The 20517-nt window shown below is 49.5% G+C and overlaps 1 protein-coding gene across 3 annotated transcripts in view; it reads right to left on the reverse strand.

The window, feature by feature from the left end:
* Positions 1-14852, reverse strand: part of AACS (acetoacetyl-CoA synthetase) — a 54976-nt gene extending 40124 nt beyond the window's left edge. For 2 of the 3 annotated variants that reach the window (XM_070769366.1, XM_070769367.1), the window contains exons 1-4: positions 14548-14852; positions 6549-6652; positions 5104-5224; positions 3476-3589 (exon numbers count right to left, since the gene is read on the reverse strand). In XM_070769366.1, the coding sequence (XP_070625467.1) occupies positions 3476-3589; positions 5104-5224; positions 6549-6652; positions 14548-14680 (472 nt within the window). In that variant the 5' untranslated portion in view covers positions 14681-14852. The remainder of the gene's footprint in view (positions 1-3475; positions 3590-5103; positions 5225-6548; positions 6653-14547) is intronic. The other variant, XM_019977938.2, reaches the window with a different exon arrangement.
* Positions 14853-20517: the final 5665 nt, after the last annotated feature.

Below are 20517 nucleotides of genomic sequence, written 5' to 3' on the forward strand. Positions count from 1 at the left end.
CCAAGAACACGGGAGTAGGCATCCCCCAAAAAAGCATGGCCAAGAGGCGCCCCCATATACCCTGTTTTCTGGTTCTCCTTCTCAGAAGTGTTTGCCTCAAAGGGAGGTTTTTTTTTTTGTTTTTTTTTTTTAATAAAAATAGGAGGGAAGAAAAATCACTGGAGGGTAGAAGAGCCTCTTGAGTTCCTTTTCTAGGCAGATTAAACTAGACCAAGAAAAGCCCAAGACATTGTGGTTTCAACCACAAAATGCCTGCTCTGACCCAGTACTCTCACGCAGTCATCCAATAAATACTCATTCTACACCTACTGTGTGCCAGGCCCCCGTGGACTGAGGTGGGGCCATGAACGGAAGACAAAGCCCCATCCTCTAGTCCTGGAGGACAGACAGACAGACATGTGCACACACACATACAAATAATCCTGTGATTTCAGGAAGCCAGTAAGGCGACAAATGTAAATGAGGTGCAGAGAGAGTGGCAATGGATTTCTGCGCAGGATGGCAGGGCCGGCCTCTGAGCAGAGACCTCAGTGAACCAGGGCGAACCCTTGGATCTACAGGGGAACATGCCATCCAGGGCTGAGACAGGCAGCAACATGGCAGTCATGGCCCTTCCTACGGATTCCTTTCCAGTCAGCTAACACTTAGTGAGTGCTCACTGCACACCCGGCTCCATCATCTGAGGAGGAGTGTCAGGGTCCAGCCCTGTCACACGGCTTACCCCAGGATAAGGCCACCCTCTCTGCAAACATACACCGAGCGCCAACTTTCAGTGAGACCCCCGGGAGAGGGGAGATGGGTAACAGTTATACCAACATGCCCGTGGCTTCTCCTGCTGACACCCTGGCCTGTGGTCCTGGTCCCATGACCCCTGGGGGCAAGGGAGGGCAGCCTCACAGCTGGACCCCCCAGGCCTCATGGACTTTAGAGCCAAACAGAGGAGATCGATGATCAAATAATCACAAAAACCGAACAGAAAATTACTTGGGTTGGCCAAAAAGTTCGTTCGCGTTTTTCTGTACGCTGCTTGGCCAACCCAATACCAATGACAGATTCTCTGAAACAGAGGATGAGATGCCCACAGAGGATCCAATGGGGGCAACCAGGGGCTTCCCTGAGTGACACTATTTGCGGGTAAAGTTACAGGCCAGTGGGAGGAGGCCGGCTCCCCACAAAGGATCTGCTGGACACTTTGGAGGACAGCATTCAGGGGAGGACTGAGGAAAGGTGAGGGTGTAAGGAGGCAGGGGAAGGAAGCAAGAATGCAAGGCCTGTGCAGACCTGCCCCTGGGGGGCAGCAGGAGCTAGTGAGCTTCTGAGCAGGGGACAGACACCTTCAATGCCACAGGGGTTGGTGCCTCGAGCGAAGCCGTGTCGCCAGAGGACAGAGAAGCTCTCTCTTCTGGTTTAAGAACGAGATCTGATGTCTGATCCTGGAAGGAACAACTTAAACGCTGACCCCAGCGTCACAGCAAAAAGCACACAGAACCCCAGCTGGCTGTGGACTGGAAATTGTCCCTGGACGCCTCCTCGTTACTGGCCCTGCCTGGGATGCTGGAGGATGGGCAGGACTGAGAAGGCACACCTGACTTCTCTACCCACGAGGCACTCTGTACAACCAGTCAGGTCAGGCTCTCTACCACCCTGTTTAAAGATGAAAAAACTCGAGGCCCAGGGGAGGAGGATGTTCTCATTCAAACCCACAGGCCCACAGGCAGCACCAAGTACAGAAAGAAGGCCACCTGACTCCAGGGAGCCTGGTACCTTCGAAGCTGCTAAACAAATTCTCACCAGGAAGGACTACATGGGAGAAGCCACACTGAGTGAGAAAACCCTGGTGGGGATCCCCAGGGACAGTGTGGCCACCAGCCTGGCATGGGGAAGCTAGAGCCCAGGGGTCCTGCTCCTATACTGTAGCACCAAACAGTTACAATCGATTGTTTAACAGATCTGTGATGAGGTGTCCTGGCCATGAAATTTCATGCCTCATTATTAAGTAACTTGAGGATTTCCATGGCGGTCTAGCAGTTAGGACTCCACTCTTTTGCTGCTGAGGGCCCAAGTTCAAGCCCTGGTCAGGGATCTAAGAACCCACAAGCAGCATGGCCCAAAAATAAAAAAATAACAAGTTAACTCCTTATTTAAAATAATCTCCAGAGGCCAAGTATTTTCACATACTTTATGTTAACAACCTTGTGAACTGAAGCTGTCTGCATGCATGCATGCTAAGTCACTTCAGTTGTGTCCAACTCTTTGCAACCCTAATGGACTATATAGCCCTCCAGGCCCCTCTGTACATGGGATTCTCCAGGCAAGAATACTGGAGTGGGTTGCCGTTTCCTTCTCCCAGGGATTAAACCCGAGTCTCTTGCATCTCCTACAATGGCAGATGAGTTCTTTACCACTAGCACCACCTGGGAAGCCCTCTCATTTAAATCAACACCCAGTGTTTTATAATGAAATTCTTTCCACATTTAAAAAAAATGAATTGGTGAATTTTCTCCCCTGGACCTCGGTTTTTCATCTGGGAAACAAGCAGGTTGGCGGCACCACCCCTGACAGCTGTGCGGTGGAGGAAATCGGTCAGGTGAGTTTCCACTGATAAAACTCCCTCTGCTGGGTTTTTGGGATCAGTCTACAGCCATGTCAACACAAGCAGCAGAAATCACAGCATGGAAACTACCCTCTGAAATTCCTCCAGAAACCATTGCATTGGAGGTGGGCAGACGCAGAAAATGCAGCAGCCAGCTTTTCCCGGCCTTGGGAGAGTCAGTGGTAAAGAACCCAACTGCCAACGAAGGAGACACATGAGACTCAGGTTCGATCCCTGAGTCATGAAGTTCCCCTGGAGGAGGAAATGGCAACCTACTCCAAAATTTTTGCCTGGAGAATCCCATGGACAGAGGAGCCTGGTGGGCTACAGTCCATGGGGTTGCAGAGAGTCAGACATGACTGAGCATGCATGCAACTGATGAACTCTCTGGCTTGTGTTTCATTTAAGGACTACATTTTGGAATCTCCCTGGCAGTCCAGTGGCTAAGAGTCAGTGCTCCCAAAGCAGGGGGCCCAGGTTCAATCCCTGGTTAGGGAACTAGATTCCAAATGCCATAAGTAAGAGTTTATATGCCACAACTAAAGATCCTACACATCGCAACTAAGAGTGGGCACAGTCCCATAAATAAATTAAAAAAAAATTTTTTTTTAAAAAGGACCATGTTTCATTAAAAAAAAAAATACACAGCTGTGAACACTGGCTCCCACTCAGCATGAAGACACGCTCACGCTGGGGCGGGGAGCCGAGGACCCTCACAGCCCAGCTCACTCCCGCCAGGCCATACTTTCAGGGATCGTCCTTCCTGGTCTAGTTTGCGCGGTACACGTATACACAAGGCCGTGGGCAACCTGACCCAACTCCACCACGTTTCTTCCCAGCCACTCCCCTTTTCCCACAGTGACAGGAGCCAGAAATACCCACCAACGACCCGGTCTCCTCTCCTCACGCCCATCTTCCTCATTGCTGCTGCAAACAAAGCCACCTGTTGCCGCAACTCTTCAAAAGTCACCTTCACGATCTCCTCCTTGCCTTCCCCTGGGAAGAGCAAAGGGATAGGTCATCCACGGACTGTCCTATAAAGAGAGGCTCTGATCTTCGAAAAAGACACACGCACCCCAGTGTGCATAGCAGCCCCATTTACAATAGCCAGGACATGGAAGCAAGCTGGATGTCCATCGACTCGTGAATGTATAAAGAAGACGTGGTACGTATACACAATGAAATATTACTCTGCCATAAAAAAGAACAAATTTGAGTCAGTTCCAGTGAGGTGGATGAACCTAGAGCCTGTTATACATTGTGAAATAAGTCAGAAAAAGAAAACAATATATACTATATTAATACCTATATATGGAATCTAGGAAAATGATATTGATGAACCTATTGGCAAGGAAGGAAAGGAGATGCAGATGCAGAGAATGGACTTGCAGACACTGGGGAAGCGAGAGCGTGAGGCGATTGGAGAAGGAGACATCAACACATATACACTATCAGGCGTAAGACAGCTGGTGAGAAGTGGCTGTGTAGCACAGGAGGCCAGTCTGCACTGTGATGACCTGGAGGGCTGAGATGGGGGGAGGGGAGGGAGGAAGGGGATGCATGTAGAATCATGGCTGATTTGTGTTGTCGTATTGCAGAAACCAACATGACATGGTAAAAAAAATTTTTTTTTAGTTTAAAAAAAAAAAAAAAAGATTCTAGGGAATTCCCTGGTGGTCCACTGGTTAGGGCTCCACGCTTCCACTGCAGGGGGATTGGGGCTGATCCCTGGTTAGGGAACTAAGATCCCACACTCCACACAACCAAAAAACAAAGTAAATTTTTCAAAAAAGAGAGAGAGATTCTGAGTCACAGACATGGATGAAGCTCACACCTGTACAAATACAGGTTAGAAAACATGCCTGGGAGACGTTACACAGATACAGAGAATGCAAAGCAAGATACAGATTTACCCAACGTTACGGAAAAGAAAAGCCATGGGAAAGGGCACCTCTGAGACACACTCAGAATCTGCCGTTAAAAATTTTCTCTTTTTACCATTGGCAATGCTTTTATAAAGTGAAGAATTCTTTGATTTGGTTGTGATTTTTTAAATATATATAACTTTCCAAGGGCTGGGGGAGGAAAAGGAGAAATCAATGTTGAGTGGGTACAGAGTCTCAGTGAGAAAGTTCCAGAGATCTACTGCATGGCAATGTGAATATACTTAACACCACTGAATTGGACACTCAAAAAATGGTTAAGATGGTGAAGTTACTATTTTATGTTCTCATCACACACGTGTACACACACACACACACACACACACACACACAAAACCCAAAGGTCCCAAGATATTGTTTGGAAATAAGATATCAGATTCTGAATGCTTCAGAATCGGGACTTCCCTGCCAGTCCAGTGGTTAGAACTCCACACTTCCAGGGCAGAGGGCCAGGGTTCGACCCCTGGTCCAGGAACTAAGATCTCGAACGCCACCTAGTGCAGCCAAAAAATTAAAACAAAAAATACACACTAAGAGAGGAAAACCCGAGCAGTTGCTGGGACTCACGTGCGACATAAAGGGCCACTCGGTCGTTTTCTTTGTGTTGCAGGAGGTTTTCTGCGTAGTTGAGGCAACTGCCTTTGAACCACTCAGGCACGTCGGCGATCCCTTTGGATGTGTCCACGACCTAGAGGGACAACAGCAAACCAAGACACACATGCACGAGAGGGTAACACCAAGGATGCGCACAAGTGGCTCCGCGTCCCAGGAAGCCAACTGACCAACCAGCCCAAAGCCACACTAGATCGTTTTATGGACTAAATGCTGACCTGGCCAGAAGTCTGGAAACTGAAAATAGAAACAAATCTGGTACTGTGTACCTTACAGCTGCTGAGAGATCTTAAGCATTCTAACCAAGGGGGAAAAAAAGGTACCTGTGTGAGGTGATGGCTGTGTCAATTAGCTTGGTAAGCATTCCACAAGATATGTATATATATATTAAGTCATCACATGTACACTTGAAATACATAATTATACATAGCGATTATTCCTCGCTAATGTTAAAAAAAAAATTAATGCCAATGGAAAATACCATCCCCGTTAATTTACTCTGTCAACAACTATTAAGCCCCTACTTTATGAAAGATGCTAATGAGAGAAAGTAAATAAGACAGACATGGCAGCCGCCCAGTGTTCCAGGTGTGCCCAGGAGCATGGAAACCAGGGGGTCAAAGTGCAGGGCCTACCTGACCCTCCCACCAGAGTTTTCAGAAAGCAGGATCCCTGCCTGTGTCCTCAGGGGCTGGAACCTTGGTTTTCTTCCCCAAGTGCCTGCAGATGAACCTTTCAGAATGGCTCATCTCACAATGAAACCAACAACACAACAAAGGATTCTTTGAATAACAGAGTTCCCAGTCCCTGGATATTTATTGAGCATAAAGAGCTGGGATTTTTCCTCTGAAATCCAGGTTAGGAACTTCCCTGGTGGTCCAGTGGTTAAGACTGAGCTTCTACTGCAGGGGGCATGAGTTTGATCCCTGGTCAGGGAACTAAGATCCCACATGCTGCACCGCCAAAAATAAAATCCAAGTTAACAACAAAACTGATAGTTTTAAAAACAATTATGTGAATGCATGTAGCATCACTGGATGTATACTTTAAAGCGGATAAAATGGTAAATTTTGTGTTATGTGTATTTTACCACAACTCTAACAATTTTTATTAAAATAAAAACAAAGTGATGCCCTACTCTTATGGCAAGACAGGGCCTGGGATCCATGCTCACTGGGGGGCTCCAAGACTGCAGAGTACCCATGAGGTCCTTGACCCCAAAACAATCCCCCAACAATTCTCTGAGGCAATGACTTTTTCCCACTGTTGTGAGGATTTAAAATAAGATGGGATTTAGTCTTCCCCCAAATTAACACTTCGTCTTGAATCATAACCACGATCCCCCCAAATTAATGATTTTGCTACGTAGAAAAGAATGTGTAAGTGAAATCTCTATTTACCTCATCATACATGCGTGAGAAGACAATTCCACTGAATTTCCAGAATTCTGCCCAGAAGTCTGAATACGACTCAACTGACCAATGATACAGGTCATCATAATTTTCTGGAAAAAAAAGACATATAGCTCAGATAAATCTTAGAAGGAAACTTAGTTCAATGACAAGATGGAGTCACATGTGTCTGAAGGCTTCAAAGGCATCTGATGAGAAAGGATCTTGGGAGAGCAGGGCACCTTAATCTTTGTTGAAGCAAACCCACCACTCCTAGTCCCCAAAAAGAACCAAAGCAATGAGACAGCTGATTTTTTATCTTAACCAGCATGCCTGAGACCATGGACTCTGGACCCAGAAGGCCTGGGTTCAAATCCTGGCTTGGCCATTTGTTAGCTGTGAGGCTTCAGGCAAGCTCTGTAAGTGCTATGTTTCTGTTTCCCCATCTGTGAAATGGAAATGATTAATAACAACCTGCTTCACAGGGCAAATATGAGGATTTCAATGAGTCCAGGTATAAAATACTTAGGGGCTTCCCAGAGGTAAAGAATCCATCTGCCAATGCTGGAGATGCACATTCAATCCCTGGGTCGGAAAGATTTCCTGGAGGAGGGCATGGCAACACACTCCAGTATTCCTGCCTGGAGAATCCCATGGACAGAGGAAGCTGGCAGCCTACAGTCCGTAGAGTCACAAAGAATTGGACAGGACTAAAGTGACTTAGGAGAAGACAATGGCACCCCACTCTAGTACTCTCGCCTGGAAAATCCCATGGATGGAGGAGCCGGGTGGGCTACAGTCCATGGGGTCGATAAGAGTCGGACACAGCGACTTCACTTTCACTTTTCACTTTCATGCATTGGAGAAGGAAATGACAACCCACTCCAGTATTCTTGCCTGGAGAATCCCAGGGACGGGGGAGCCTGGTGGGCTGCCATCTATGGGGTCGCACAGAGTCGGACACGACTGAAGCAACTTAGCAGCAGCAAAGTGACTTAACACATTATTAGACCCTATAAACTCAGAAAATGTAAATAGGTTTGCAAATTCAGTCCAAAACTGGAAGCTTGCCAATGACTCTTCATGCCAGGACAATGCTATGGGGATTTTTTTGTATTATTTACTTATTTTGATTTTTGAGTAAGGGCTACATTCAAACTTATTCTACAGTGTCTATAGCGATTCCCTGGTGGCTCAGATGGTAAAGCGTCTGCCCTCAATGCGGAAGACCCAGGTTCAATCCCCTGGAGAAGGAAATGGCAACCCACTCCAGTACTCTTGCCTAGAAAATTCCATGGATGGAGGAGCCTGGTGGGCTACAGTCCATGGGGTCACAAAGAGTCGGACACAACTGAGCAACTTCACTTACTTACTTACTTACATTCACAGGATTCAAAATTACAAAGTAAATAAAAGATTACATGGTTAAAGAAAAAAAAAGCCTCTTTCTCTCTTACCCCCACAACCCTCTAACTTTTCTGGTCCAGAAGTAACCAGTGAAAGAGATTTTTTTGTGTGTGACCTTGCAGATTTTATGTGTCAGCAAATACATTCGTCTGCCTCCCACTTTTACACAAATGGAGGCATGTTCTTCTCAGCAGGTTCTAATCCTGGGACCACGGGCAAGTCCTGTCCCCTCTTTGGGCCTTTTTAATCTCAGTATGTTTTCAACAGGACTTAAAATTCATCCACTGGTGCCCCTAGGGATGATAACAGTTCAGCAGGAAGCTGACCAACAGGTCATGTTCTCTCATTGCATCACTCAACTACAGTTTTCATTGTCCTCATCAGGGGTGTATCCAGAGAATGAGACATAGTGATCCCTGCCCTTAGCAGTGTCCCTCCTCCATGTGGCATCCAGTAAATTTTTTTTTTAAGTTTTTTTTTTTTTTGGCTGCACCGGATCTTAGTTATGGCATGTGGGATCTAGTACCCTGACCAGGGATCGAACTTGAGACCCCTGCATTGGAAGCTCAGTCCTAGCCACAGGACCACCAGGGAAGTTCCAGCATCCAGGATTTGTTCTCAGTCATGCCGGACATGGGAGGTGGAGGAAGAGAGCAATTGCTGAGAGCCAGGGCGGCAGGGGCAAGAGACTAGGACCAGGGAGGAGGCCAAGAGCCCAGGCCATGGGGCATCTATGACAGCACAGATCGGGGCAAAGTAGGAAGAGTCAGCACAGCCGTGATGAGGGGAAGGGGAGGCCTTAGGGCTCTGAGTTCAAGAAAGAAAGCTGGTGTCCCAGCAACGATGCCTGCCCGTCCTCCAAACCCTGCAAGAGAACCTCCCCCAAGCCCTGCCCTATATCTACTCAAGCCAGGGGCCACAGCCCAGGTCAACCAAGCTCACAGGGAAAGACACCGGGGATGGTTGCATCTGGGAGCCTGGAGCCAGCCCTGACTCTCGACACAGTGCTTGGGGACCTTAGGTGGGCCACGCTGTCTCTCTGGGACTGTTTCTCTAGAGTATCATCTGGAAACTGGCTGGAGACAGCCCCGGGTCCTCCCATAAAAGTGCAGGGTTAACCTGTCCCCCAGGGCCAGGCTGGATGACTGGCATTGAGCCTCAGCTCTTGTCACTTACTAGACAGGGACCTTGGGCTGGCTGCTTCACCTCTCTGAGCCTCAGCATCCTCACCTGTGACACGGGGACAACTGCAGAGAGCACGCTGCTCAGACACTGGCTTCAGGGCCGACCATCCGGGTGCAAGTCCTGCCACTCTCTAAACTGGCTGATGTCACCCAAGTCATTAATCTTCTCTGGGCCTCCGTCTCTTCCAAGTAAGATAATGGTACTTATCGTGGGGTCACTGCAAGGACTGCGTGAGTCAAATCACAGAAAGCACTAAGAACAGTGCTTGTCAGAGAGGAGGGCCCAACCAAGAGTGTTACCCTGAGCATCACTCGTGACACACGACAGGCCTCCTGGCCGCACCACACGAGCTCAGACAAGGAGACAGGGATGAAAAAGCACGTGTTAGCAGGAGCCTGCCGCCATGTTCCCCGTCAAGGGAGGCAGTGAAAGGCCCAGGGCGCTTCTCCAGCAGCAGAGCCTCCGGGAAGCCTGGGGGAGACCACACTAGAAAAACAGGCCCTGCAGGTCCTCCCTCTCCCAGGCTTTTTTTTTTTTTTAATCATCTTGATCCTCACAAATTGCAAAGAGCTCTGGCACCAAACCACCCACCCACCCCTCCAACCCCGCCCAGGCTGACACAAGAGATGGAGCCGGAGCTTGAAATGCAGGCCTCCCCTGAAGACCTTGATAGCCCATCACAAACTGCATCCCCAACAGCATCTAGCAGGGTGGAGGAATGTAACCAGCCTGCCGACCCAAGAGGTGGAGGTCACAACGCCATCTCAACTTCCCAATGACCCATGGAGAAGTGGGTGGAGTTTGTGCCCAAACTCTCCCACCGTCCACAACTCTCCAGTCAAGCAGGGACTCCAGGGCTTCTGTTCACACACATACACCCCAACCTGGGCTCAGAGGCTACGATCCGGACACCTGGGTGACCAACCACAGGCATGTCTCATTCAGTCTGCACAATGCTCAGAAAGAAACAGAAGCAGCTGATACTAAATTTGGGTTTCTGAATGAAATTCAGAATTTCTGGCTTCTCCCAAGAAGACAGGTGTCTTGATTGTGGGAGCTGGCCAACAGGTGTCCCCTCCCTGCCCCCAGCTGAGCCAGTCTGATCCAACCAACCAACCAGCTGTTACAGAAACAACTTGAGTGCCTTGTGAGGCTGGGTCAGAAGGTCATAAGGGCACTGCAGTTCTTGCTGTCATGATCACCTGCTCTGCGAGAAGCCAGTGACCACATTGGGAGGACACTCAAGCAGTCCTAGGTGGCAAGTAGCGGAGGCCCCCTGCCCACAACCAGCAATGACTCACTGCCATGCGAGCCAGCCCCTGAATAGTGTGGCTGCCAGCCCCGGTCCAGCCTTCAGATGAGAACAGATAGACGCAGCCTTGGGAGACCCAAAGCTAGAACTGTCCAGCTAAGCCCCCCAAGAAGCCTGGCCCATGGAAACTGAGAGATACTAAACGTCTACTGTCGTTTACTGTCACTAAGTCCTGGGGTGATTCGCAATGAAGCAACAGGCAGCAGTCACACATGATGACAAACAGCTAAAGCAGGTAACAGCCGCCCCACCTGGCCCTTCACACACATGCCAGAGGCAACCTGATACCGCAGCTCAGGGCACTGACTCCAGCCCTACTGGTCACAGCTATGAGACCTTAGCCAAGACTCTGAGCCTCCAGTTTCTCAGCTGGGAAACTTGATGAGAGCCCCAACTATTTGGCCAGGTTACTAAGAATTAAGTTAGTTAATCCATGCAAAGTTCCCAAATGAGGCCTGGCGTGTAGCAAGGGCTCAATAAACATTCACTGTTATTAATATCTCATCACCTGCCTGGTCCCTGCAGGCCTCTGAGTTTATAAGCCCCGCCTGCAGCTTCACTGGCTTCTTCCTCCCCACCTGTGAGAATTCTGACCCACCTACACCTTTCACATCTCAGCTCAAGGTCCTGTCAGCCCCCTTTACCAGCATCCTAATAGCCTTGGAGCTCAGAAGGTGTGCAACACACGCCCCTACACACACTGCTCAGTGCTGCTACCTTTGTGAGAGCCTTCTCCCCACAAGGACACTTGAGCTGTTTGAGAATGGAGACCAGGCCTTCTTTGTGTTGGCCAGTTTTCCCCCAGATGCTGGTATGCAGAGATGAGTTGCAGTTTGTGATGTAAAGACACTTGGCCCAGTCCTCCAGAACAGCATGTACTGGGACTTCCCTGGTGGTCCAGTGGCTAAGGCTCGGGGCTCCCAATGCAAGGGGGCAGGGTTCGACCCCTAGTCAGGGAACTAAATCCCACATGCTGCAACACAGATCAAAGACCCCATGTACTACAGCTAAAAGACCTAGCACAGTCATATATATATATATATATATATATATATATATATATATTCTTTTTAATGGCTGTGTATAAAAAGCAAAAAGTAACGTGTACCATAAAGCTGGTGGCCTCCCCTAATGACCGAGAGCTGGTGCATGTAGTATGCCCCCTGGGGCCTTGAAAACAAGGCCAAGTGTCACAGGGCTGCAGGCTGCCCCCAAGGTCTGCACCCAGAGGACCCCAAGGTCTAGATGGGCATGCTGTGGATTCCCAGACGAACTCTGCTGGAAGCCATGACAAAAGCCAACCAACCTACGGTTCTGGTCCTGGAAGAGACTGCATAGTTCCAGGGAGGCCCTGCCCCTCCAAAACACAAGGATAGAATCCTCCCACTGGCAGTGGTCTTGGTGGGGCTGGAGAATGCCCCCCGACTCGTCCCATCTCAGGGTTGCAGTAGGGCTGAGCCAGTCTGTGAGGACGCATCCCTTGCTCTCTCCCTACATCCAGACAAGAGCATTGCTCAGTGCTGCCTACCAGCCACACACCAGCCATTGCTGATGGCACAGACAAGTTCAAGAGTGCTGTGTTTAAGCAAATAAGAAGGCTAAATAGGGGATTCCCTGATGGTCCAGTAGGTAGGACTCCATGCTTCCACTGCAGGGGGCACAGGTTCAATCCCTAGTCAGGAAACAAAGATCCCACATGCCTCACAGGCCAATAAAAAAAACATGCTCACGACTAACCGAAAAGGCAAGACAGGTTAAAAGTCCAAATTATATGCAATTGGAGAGAGAGGAAAAGAAAGCGGTAAAGAGAATAATCAGAGAGGACAGCATTTGAGTTGGCTCCTAAAGCAAAGCCCAAGATGTCCAGGGCCAGGCCTGTGGAAAGAAGAGAAGCAGGAGTAGAAGAGGAGGAAGAGGAAAAAAAAAAAAAAAGGTCTAAAGCACTCCCAGACCAAGAGAGGAGCCATACTCAGCTCAGCTGATGCCACCTGTGGGGACATGAACCCATCATCACAGGCCGGTGGGTTTGCCAAAGAAGCTGGAAATCTTGCTTTTCCTATGCAGTCTCTCAAGGAGACTGCAACTCAGTGTGAGAAGCCCAAACTAATTCTGCAGCTTCACCCTGGCCAGCAGGCCACCAGTCCCAGCCTTGAAGGGCAGACAGAAGTTGGACAGACAGTCTGGGGGCTACTGGTGCCTGCCAGTGTCTGCTCAGCCACCCCCGGCCAGGTGTGGCAGAGCGCTCAGCCTGATGGCCTTCACGCCCAGCCAATGATGTCAGTCCTCTCATTATGTCCATTTTACAGATGAGGGAAACCAAGGCTCGGGAGATCCAGTGACTTCCCTCTGACCACACAGCTAGTAAGTGGCAGAGCCAGTTCAGAATCCCGGCAGTTAGGTGATAGCTCAGCCTCACGCGTCTCGCAGGACTGCCCTTCTGTGAAATCATTTTGTAAAGAGTCAGGGAGAACAGCTGGCAGAAGAAAAAGAGACATGGAATCAAGGCACGGAAACACAAAAGAAGGATGTGGTTCCACTCCTGGCTCTTGGTGGGAATCAAGTCTGTGCCCCAGGGAGTTTCCTGGTGGTCCAGTGGTTGGAACTCTGTGCTCTCACTGCCGAGGGCCCAGGTTCAATCCCTGGTGGGGGAACTAAGATCCCAGAAGCCGTGCGGTGTAACCAAAAAGAAATAACTCTGTCCCCCAATCTAACACACATTAACTTACCAACTATTACCTAAAAAAAAGGCCTAGGGAGTAATAAGCCACACCTGTCACCAGGGAGCAGGCAGCCGGGAGAGGGAGGGAGCTGGGTGAGCAAGGGAAGGGGCTACCTGTGGAAGCTATGATGCCCACTGTGCTGTGGAGGACATGCAAGCTGCCAGGTGGCAGGATGTGCAAATCCACGGTCAACAAGGAGCCATTGTGAGTCTCAGAGCCCAGGTGTGACCAACCAGACCTTCGCTTCAAGGCTGCTCAGGCAAAGCCCGCAGGCAGCAGGTACTAAAGAGAAGAGAAGCAGGAAGGAGGAAAACCAGCCAGTGTTCAGGGAAGAGGAAACCAGGGCCCCCTGGGAGATGCGGGCACTGGGGTGGAACGGGGACCATGCTGGAAGGCAGACGACCCGTCTCCATTCCTGTGGGGCTCCCTGAGGACAGTGATGCCACCAACAGAACCACAGGAGTCCCTGTAGCCGGCAGAGGGGCGAGACGAGGGGGAAAGGGTCACAATGAGATGAAAAATCGCTGAAGGGAGGATGCAGGAAGTAGGTGGACAGCCAGATAGAGCTGGGGGAAAGCTTCTCACTCAGAAAAGGGCCATCGCACCCAGGTGGCTCCTGAGGACAGGGAGGGAGCTGGAAGCGGGGTACTGGCCTAGGTTCTGTTTGGGGCTGGGAGTGTAAACACATAAGGGGAGGAATTCCACCCCAATCCCAGAGACAGCCTCCTGCCTGAGCATCATCCATCTCCTGGATGCCCAGAATCTAGGCTGGCCTCTACCAGGGTCAGCCTGCGGGGGGGCGGGGGGAGAGAGGGGGGTGCAGTGAGGGGTCAGCACCAGGTAATGTGGCTGCCAAGTGACCCACCCCTCAATAGAAGGGAAGAGCTAAGGGTCAAAGAAGACCTGGGTCAGAGAGACAGAAGCCCCCGGGATGTGAGGGCAAGACTCCAGGGAGAACTCCTCACAGGTAGGAATGGCTAACAAGGGATCTCTCGGTCCACAGGGGTGCCAAGACCAGAGGGGCTACCCTACCAGAGAGATGGATACTGCAGAGAAGAGGAGACTGGCTCCCCGAAAAGAGAGGAAGTGACACCCCGCACAGACACGCGGGCAAAACCCCACAGTCAGAAGATGTCCCACCCCCTAGGGCGGGCCCCCCCCTGTCCAGTGGCTCCTCCAACCCCCAGAGGCGGGAAGATGAAAATCAGGAGACCATTCCAACAACTAAGATGGGCCCTGACGCCAACGTCCAGGAAAAAGGGGCTCCCGGGACTCCAGGAATAATGTCCCTCGGATGGCCAAGGGAGGAGCCCGATTTCTGAAAGCCCCTGGTCCAGCCAAGAGGTGGCCGGGGAGCCCCCCGGGACGCTCACCCCGCACTCACCCAGTGCCAGGCCGCAGGCGGCGCCCACTGCTGCCCGGAAGCGGTCCATCTGCGTGTTCTTCTTGCTGTCAGGCTCCCACATCACCTGGCACTCCAGGATCTCCTCCCGCCCGGCCCGTGGCTCCTTGGACATGGCTGCGGCGGAGAAGGCCGGGGCTGCGCGGAGGACCGGGAGCAGGCCGGGGACCGAGCCGGGGGCGGCAGCAGAGGCCGGGAGCGGGACCCCGGGCGAGCGGCGAGGCAGACGTGGAGCAACTGCACGCGGAGCAGCCGCCCCGCCCGAACTCCCAGAGAGCCCCGCCCCCCAAATCCCCCGACCTGCGAAGGCCCCGCCTCTCCCGAATGTAACCCTCCGCGGGCGCCGCGCCTCGAAAAGGAGTGCTGCCGCTGCTCCGGGACTACCCTGCGCACGCCCACCCGGTGGTGCTGCGCAGGCGCGTTGGGCTCGGCTCCCCAGCCTCACCTGCAGCGCGAAGGGGTTAAACCAGGGCCGGGAGTCGAGGTAGAGACCGCAGGCTCGTTCATGTATTCTTTCGTTCACGATTGATTTTTTTTTTCTTTTTTTTTTTTTGTTTTGGTCCTACCCGTATTTACTGAGCACCTCCTGGGTACCGGGCACCGTGTAGGCTTTGCAGATACATCACCGAGCAAAGCGTTAATTCCTGCCCTCAGTCAACAGGAGATAAGGGGTAGGGGACAGGTGTGGGGAGGAGCGGGGTCAATCAACAAATACATTATATAAATGTCATACATAGTATAATACGTACAATAAAAAACAGTATACCAATGAGTATCATACATAAAAAAGAGTAATATAATATTATTCATGTAATAAAAGGTAATAGGTGCTATGAAAAATCAGGGAAGGGTAGAAAACATGGGAGGAGTGTTTCTATTTGAAAAAGGTTGTCAGGGAAGGTCCCATTAAAAAGGTAATTATATCAATAACTTGAGGTAGGAGTGAGCTACTTAGTAACCTGGAGGAAAGTTTCCAGGCAGAGGGAACAGCAGGTGCTAAGGTCCTGAGGCAGGAGAGTGTTGGATGTGGTTACTGAGCTAGCTGAGAGGCCAGTATCTTTTCACTTGAGACCTAGAGTAGAAGACAAGGTCAATGAAGGAAGAGGGGGAAGCTCAGGTGGGTTCCTGGAGACCAGTGAAGATTTTGGCTTTTACCTTGCGTGACACGAGACCACTGCAAGGTTGTCAGCTGAGGGACATACTCTGACTATAACTGTCATAGGAGTCACTCTGGCTGCAGCATTGCGAATAGTCTTCAGGAAGCAAGGGAATAAGCTGGAGGACTGATTAAGGTGATGTTTCCAGAGATGATGACTGCTATAGAGATGGAGAGGAAACTGCCATAGGATCTTTTTTTTTTTTTTTTACTGCACTGGGCCTTTGTTGCTGCCCGTGGGCTCTCTCTAGCATGCCATCTTCTCATTTCAGTGGTTTCTCTTGTGGAGCACAGGCTGCAGGGCATGTGGGCTTCAGTAGTTGTGGTGCGCAGGCCTACTTGCCCTGCAATGGGATCCTGCCCTCCCACCACCACCTGCTTTGGAACTCATGTCCCCTGCATTGCAAGGCAGGCCCTCAACCACTGGACTACCAGGGAAACCTGCAATGGGAATTATTTTGAAGTCTCACTTGCTGTACTCTTACTGCACCTTGGCACTGTTCTGGGGACCTTCCCATATTCCTCATTATTTATTCTGACAGCAACCCAGTCAGCTTCTCCCAAGTAACAGTTTTTTGCAGTGCTGGCATTTTAGGAAGCAACCCCTTCCCTCCACCACTTAATCTTAAATAGCTCCCATCTCCCAGTCACAACAAATAAACAGAGGTGCTAGCTTAGAACAGAGTGCTTACTATGTTAACACAACTTCCAGAATTTCCCCTTCCCCTGACCTCCAAGTTCTGGGGCCAATTCTAGCTCTGTCCACAAGTCACCTCCTTTGTGAAAGCAGCTGCATCCGTGCTAAGTCACCTGAGTCATGTCCAACTCTTTGTGACCCTATAGACTGTAGCCCACCAGGATCCTCTATCTGGGGATTTCCCAGGTGAGAATACTAGAGTGGGTTGCCATTCCCTTTTCCAGGGGATCTTCCCAACCCAGGGATCGAACCCAGGTCTCCCATATTGCAGGTGGATTCTTTACCGTCTGAGCTACCAGGGAAGCCCAGAGAAGGGTAGGAGTCCATCTCAACTCAGAAGGCTCATCTTGGAGGGACTCTTGTTTATATGTTCATCTCTTTAACACTGGACTGCAGATCCCACGGGAGCAAACTCCTTGTCTAACTGGTCTCCACAGGGTCCCCAGAGCCTGAGCCATAGTAGGAGCTTAAGAAATGTTCATTCATTCATTCAGAAATGTCCATCAAGTAACTGGTGTTGGCTAGCAAGGGAGAGGGTTGGGGGTCACTGTGTAAAGCATAGACCTAGCCCTTATGGGTGGAGAAGGCAATGGCAACCCACTCCAGTATTCTTGCCTGGAGAATCCCAAGGATGGAGGAGCCTGGTGGGCTGCCGTATATGGGGTCACACAGAGTTGGACACAACTGACTCGACTTAGCAGCAGCAGCAGCAGCCCTTATGGGAGTTTCCCAGATGGTGTTAGTGGTAAAGAATCTGCCCGACAATGAAGGAGACATGAGAGATGCAGGTTCAATCCCTGGGTTGGGAAGATCCCCTAGAGTAGGAGATGGCTACCCACTCCAGTATTCTTGCCTGGAGAATCCCGTGGACAAAGGAGCCTGGTGGGCTACAGTCCATAGGATCACAATGAGTCAGACAAGACTGAAGCCATCTAGCATGCACACAGCCCTCTAGGGGAGTGGAATTCCAGAGCTTTACACATAGGTTGAAGCGAAAAGCAAAGGAGAAAAGGAAAGATAGAGACACCTGAATGTAGAGTTCCAAAGAATAGCAAGGAGAGATAAGAAAGCCTTCCTCAGCAATCAATGCAAAGAAATAGAGGAAAACAACAGAATGGGAAAGACTAGAAATCTCTTCAAGAAAATTAGAGATACCAAGGGAACATTTCATGCAAAGATGGGCTCGATAAAGGACAGAAATGATATGGATCTAACAGAAGCAGAAGATATTAAGAAGAGGTGACAAGAATACACAGAAGAACTGTACAAAAAAGATCTTCACAACCCAGATAATCACGATGTATGGTCACTCATCTAGAGCCAGACATCCTGGAATGTGAAGTCAAGTGGGCCTTAGAAAGCATCTCTACGAACAAAGCTAGTGGAGGTGATGGAATTCCAGTTGAGCTATTTCAAATCCTGAAAGATGATGCTGTGAAAGTGCTGCACTCAATATGCCAGCAAATTTGGAAAACTCAGCAGTGGCCACAGGACTGGAAAAGTTCAGTTTTCATTCCAATCCCAAAGAAAGGCAATGCCAAAGAATGCTCAAACTACCGCACAATTGCACTCATCTCACATGCTAGTACGGAGAAGGCAATGGCACCCCACGCCGGTACTCTTGCCTGGAAAATCCCATGGACAGAGGGGCCTGGTGGGCTGCAGTCCATGGGGTCTTAGGAGTCAGACATGACTGAGCAACTTCACTTTATTTTTTTACTTTCGTGCATTGGAGAAGGAAATGGCAACCGACTCCAGTGTTCTTGCCCTTGCCTGGAGAATCCCAGGGATGGGGGAGCCTGGTGGGCTGCCGTCTATAGGGTCAAACAGAGTCAGACACGACTGAAGCGACTTAGCAGCAGCAGCAGCAGCAGCACACACTAGTAAAGTAATGCTCAAAATTCTCCAAGCCAGGCTTCAGCAATACATGAACCGTGAACTTCCTGATGTTCAAGCTGGTTTTAGAAAAGGCAGAGGAACCAGAGATCAAATTGCCAACATCCACTGGATCATGGAAAAAGCAAGAGAATTCCAGAAAAACATTTATTTCGGCTTTATTGACTATGCCAAATCCTTTGACTGTGTGGATCACAATAAACTGTGGAAAATTCTGAAAGAGATGGAAACACCAGACCACCTGACCTGCCTCTTGAGAAACCAATATTCAGGTCAGGAAGCAACAGTTAGAACTGGACATGGAACAACAGACTGGTTCCAAATAGGAAAAGGAATACGTCAAGGCTGTATATTGTCTCCCTGCTTATTTAACTTATATGCAGAGTACATCATGAAAACCGCTGGGCTGGAAGAAGCACAAGCTGGAATCAAGATTGCCAGGAGAAATATCAATAACCTCAGATATGCAGATGACACCACCCTTATGGCAGAAAGTGAAGAGGAACTAAAAAGCCTCCTGATGAAAGTGAAAGAGGAGAGTGAAAAAGTTGGCTTAAAGCTCAACATTCAGAAAACTAAGATCATGGCATCAGGTCCCATCACTTCATGGCAAATAGATGGGGAAACAGTGGAAACAGTGTCAGACTTTATTTTTTGGGGCTCCAAAATCACTGCAGATGGATTGCAGCCATGAAATTAAACAATGCTTACTCCTTGGAAGAAAAGTTATGACCACCTAGTTAGCATATTGAAAAGCAGAGACATTATTTTGCCAACAAAGGTCCGTCTAGTCAAGGCTATGGTTTTTCCTGTGGTCATGTATGAATGTGAGAGTTGGACTGTGAAGAAAGCTGAGCGCCAAAGAATTGATGCTTTTGAACTGTGGTGTTGGAGAAGACTCTTGAGAGTCCCTTGGACTGCAAGGAGATCCAACCAGTCCATTCTGAAGGAGATCAGCCCTGGGATTTCTTTGGAAGGAATGATGCTAAAGATAAAACTCCAGTACTTTGGCCACCTCATGCGAAGAGTTGACTCATTGGAAAAGACTCTGATGCTGGGAGGGATTGGGGGCAGGAGGAGAAGGGGACGACAGAGGATGAGATGGCTGGATGGCATCACCAACTCAATGGACGTGAGTCTGAGTGAACTCCGGGAGTTGGTGATGGACAGGGAGGCCTGGTGTGCTGCGATTCATGGAGTCGCAAAGAGTCAGACACGACTGAGCGACTAAACTGAACTGAACACATAGGTTGACCATTTGTCATGAAGCCAGAGGAGGTGCTGGCTTGATACACCTGACAGCTACTTGGTTCATTCTTATTTCTTTCAGCTCAGAGCCCCCCACCCCCACCCCCATAGAGGCACAGGACCTGTAGGGGAAGCCAAGGGAGAAGTAAGCTACAGTCAAAATAACTGGCTATTTGTCCTCACCCCTTGACTGTCTCCCAGACACACCTTGGTTGTGCCTTTTCAGGCCCCTCCTTGCTGCCTCATAGTCTTCTTTTTTGAATTTTAAAAATTTATTTATTTATATTTTTATTTTTTGGCCACACCATGTAGTATGTGGGATTAGTTCACCTACCAGGGATCGACCCTGCTCCCCTGCATTGGAAGCACAGGGTCTTAACCACTGAACCGCCAGGGAAGCTTCTTAACAAGCTTAGGAGGGAGTGGGGGAAATGAAGAGATTCAAGAAAGTTCTTCCCATCGAAAATGGGAACAGCAAGGAGAGGGATAAATTAGGCATTTGGGATTAACGTATACACACTACTATATAGAAAATAGAAAATCAGCAAGGACCTACTATAGAGCCCAGGGAACTCTGCTCAATATTTGTAACAACCTATATGGGAAAAGAATCTGAAAAAGAAGGAATGTGCATGTATGTGTAACTGAACCACTAGCTGAATCACAACATCGTAAGTCCAGCTATACTTCAATGTAAAATAAAAATTAAGTTAAAAAATAAAATGGGAACAGAGCTGGAAGGACTTTCCTTTACCAAGAATCTTAAACTTTCTGTGGGTAACCCCTCTTAGGTCTCTGAAATTCCCATCTTCCCCATCTTACCAGTTGCTTTCTTTTTTCTTTTTTGGCTGCACTGGCTCATGGTTGCTAAGTGCGGACTCTCTCGAGTTCGGGTGAGCAGGGCCTTCTCTCCAGTTGTGGTGCGAGGACGTCTCATTGCGGTGGCTTCTCTTGT

Source organism: Bos indicus, chromosome 17, assembly GCF_029378745.1.
Source record: "Bos indicus isolate NIAB-ARS_2022 breed Sahiwal x Tharparkar chromosome 17, NIAB-ARS_B.indTharparkar_mat_pri_1.0, whole genome shotgun sequence".
Classification (NCBI taxonomy): Eukaryota; Metazoa; Chordata; class Mammalia; order Artiodactyla; family Bovidae; genus Bos; species Bos indicus.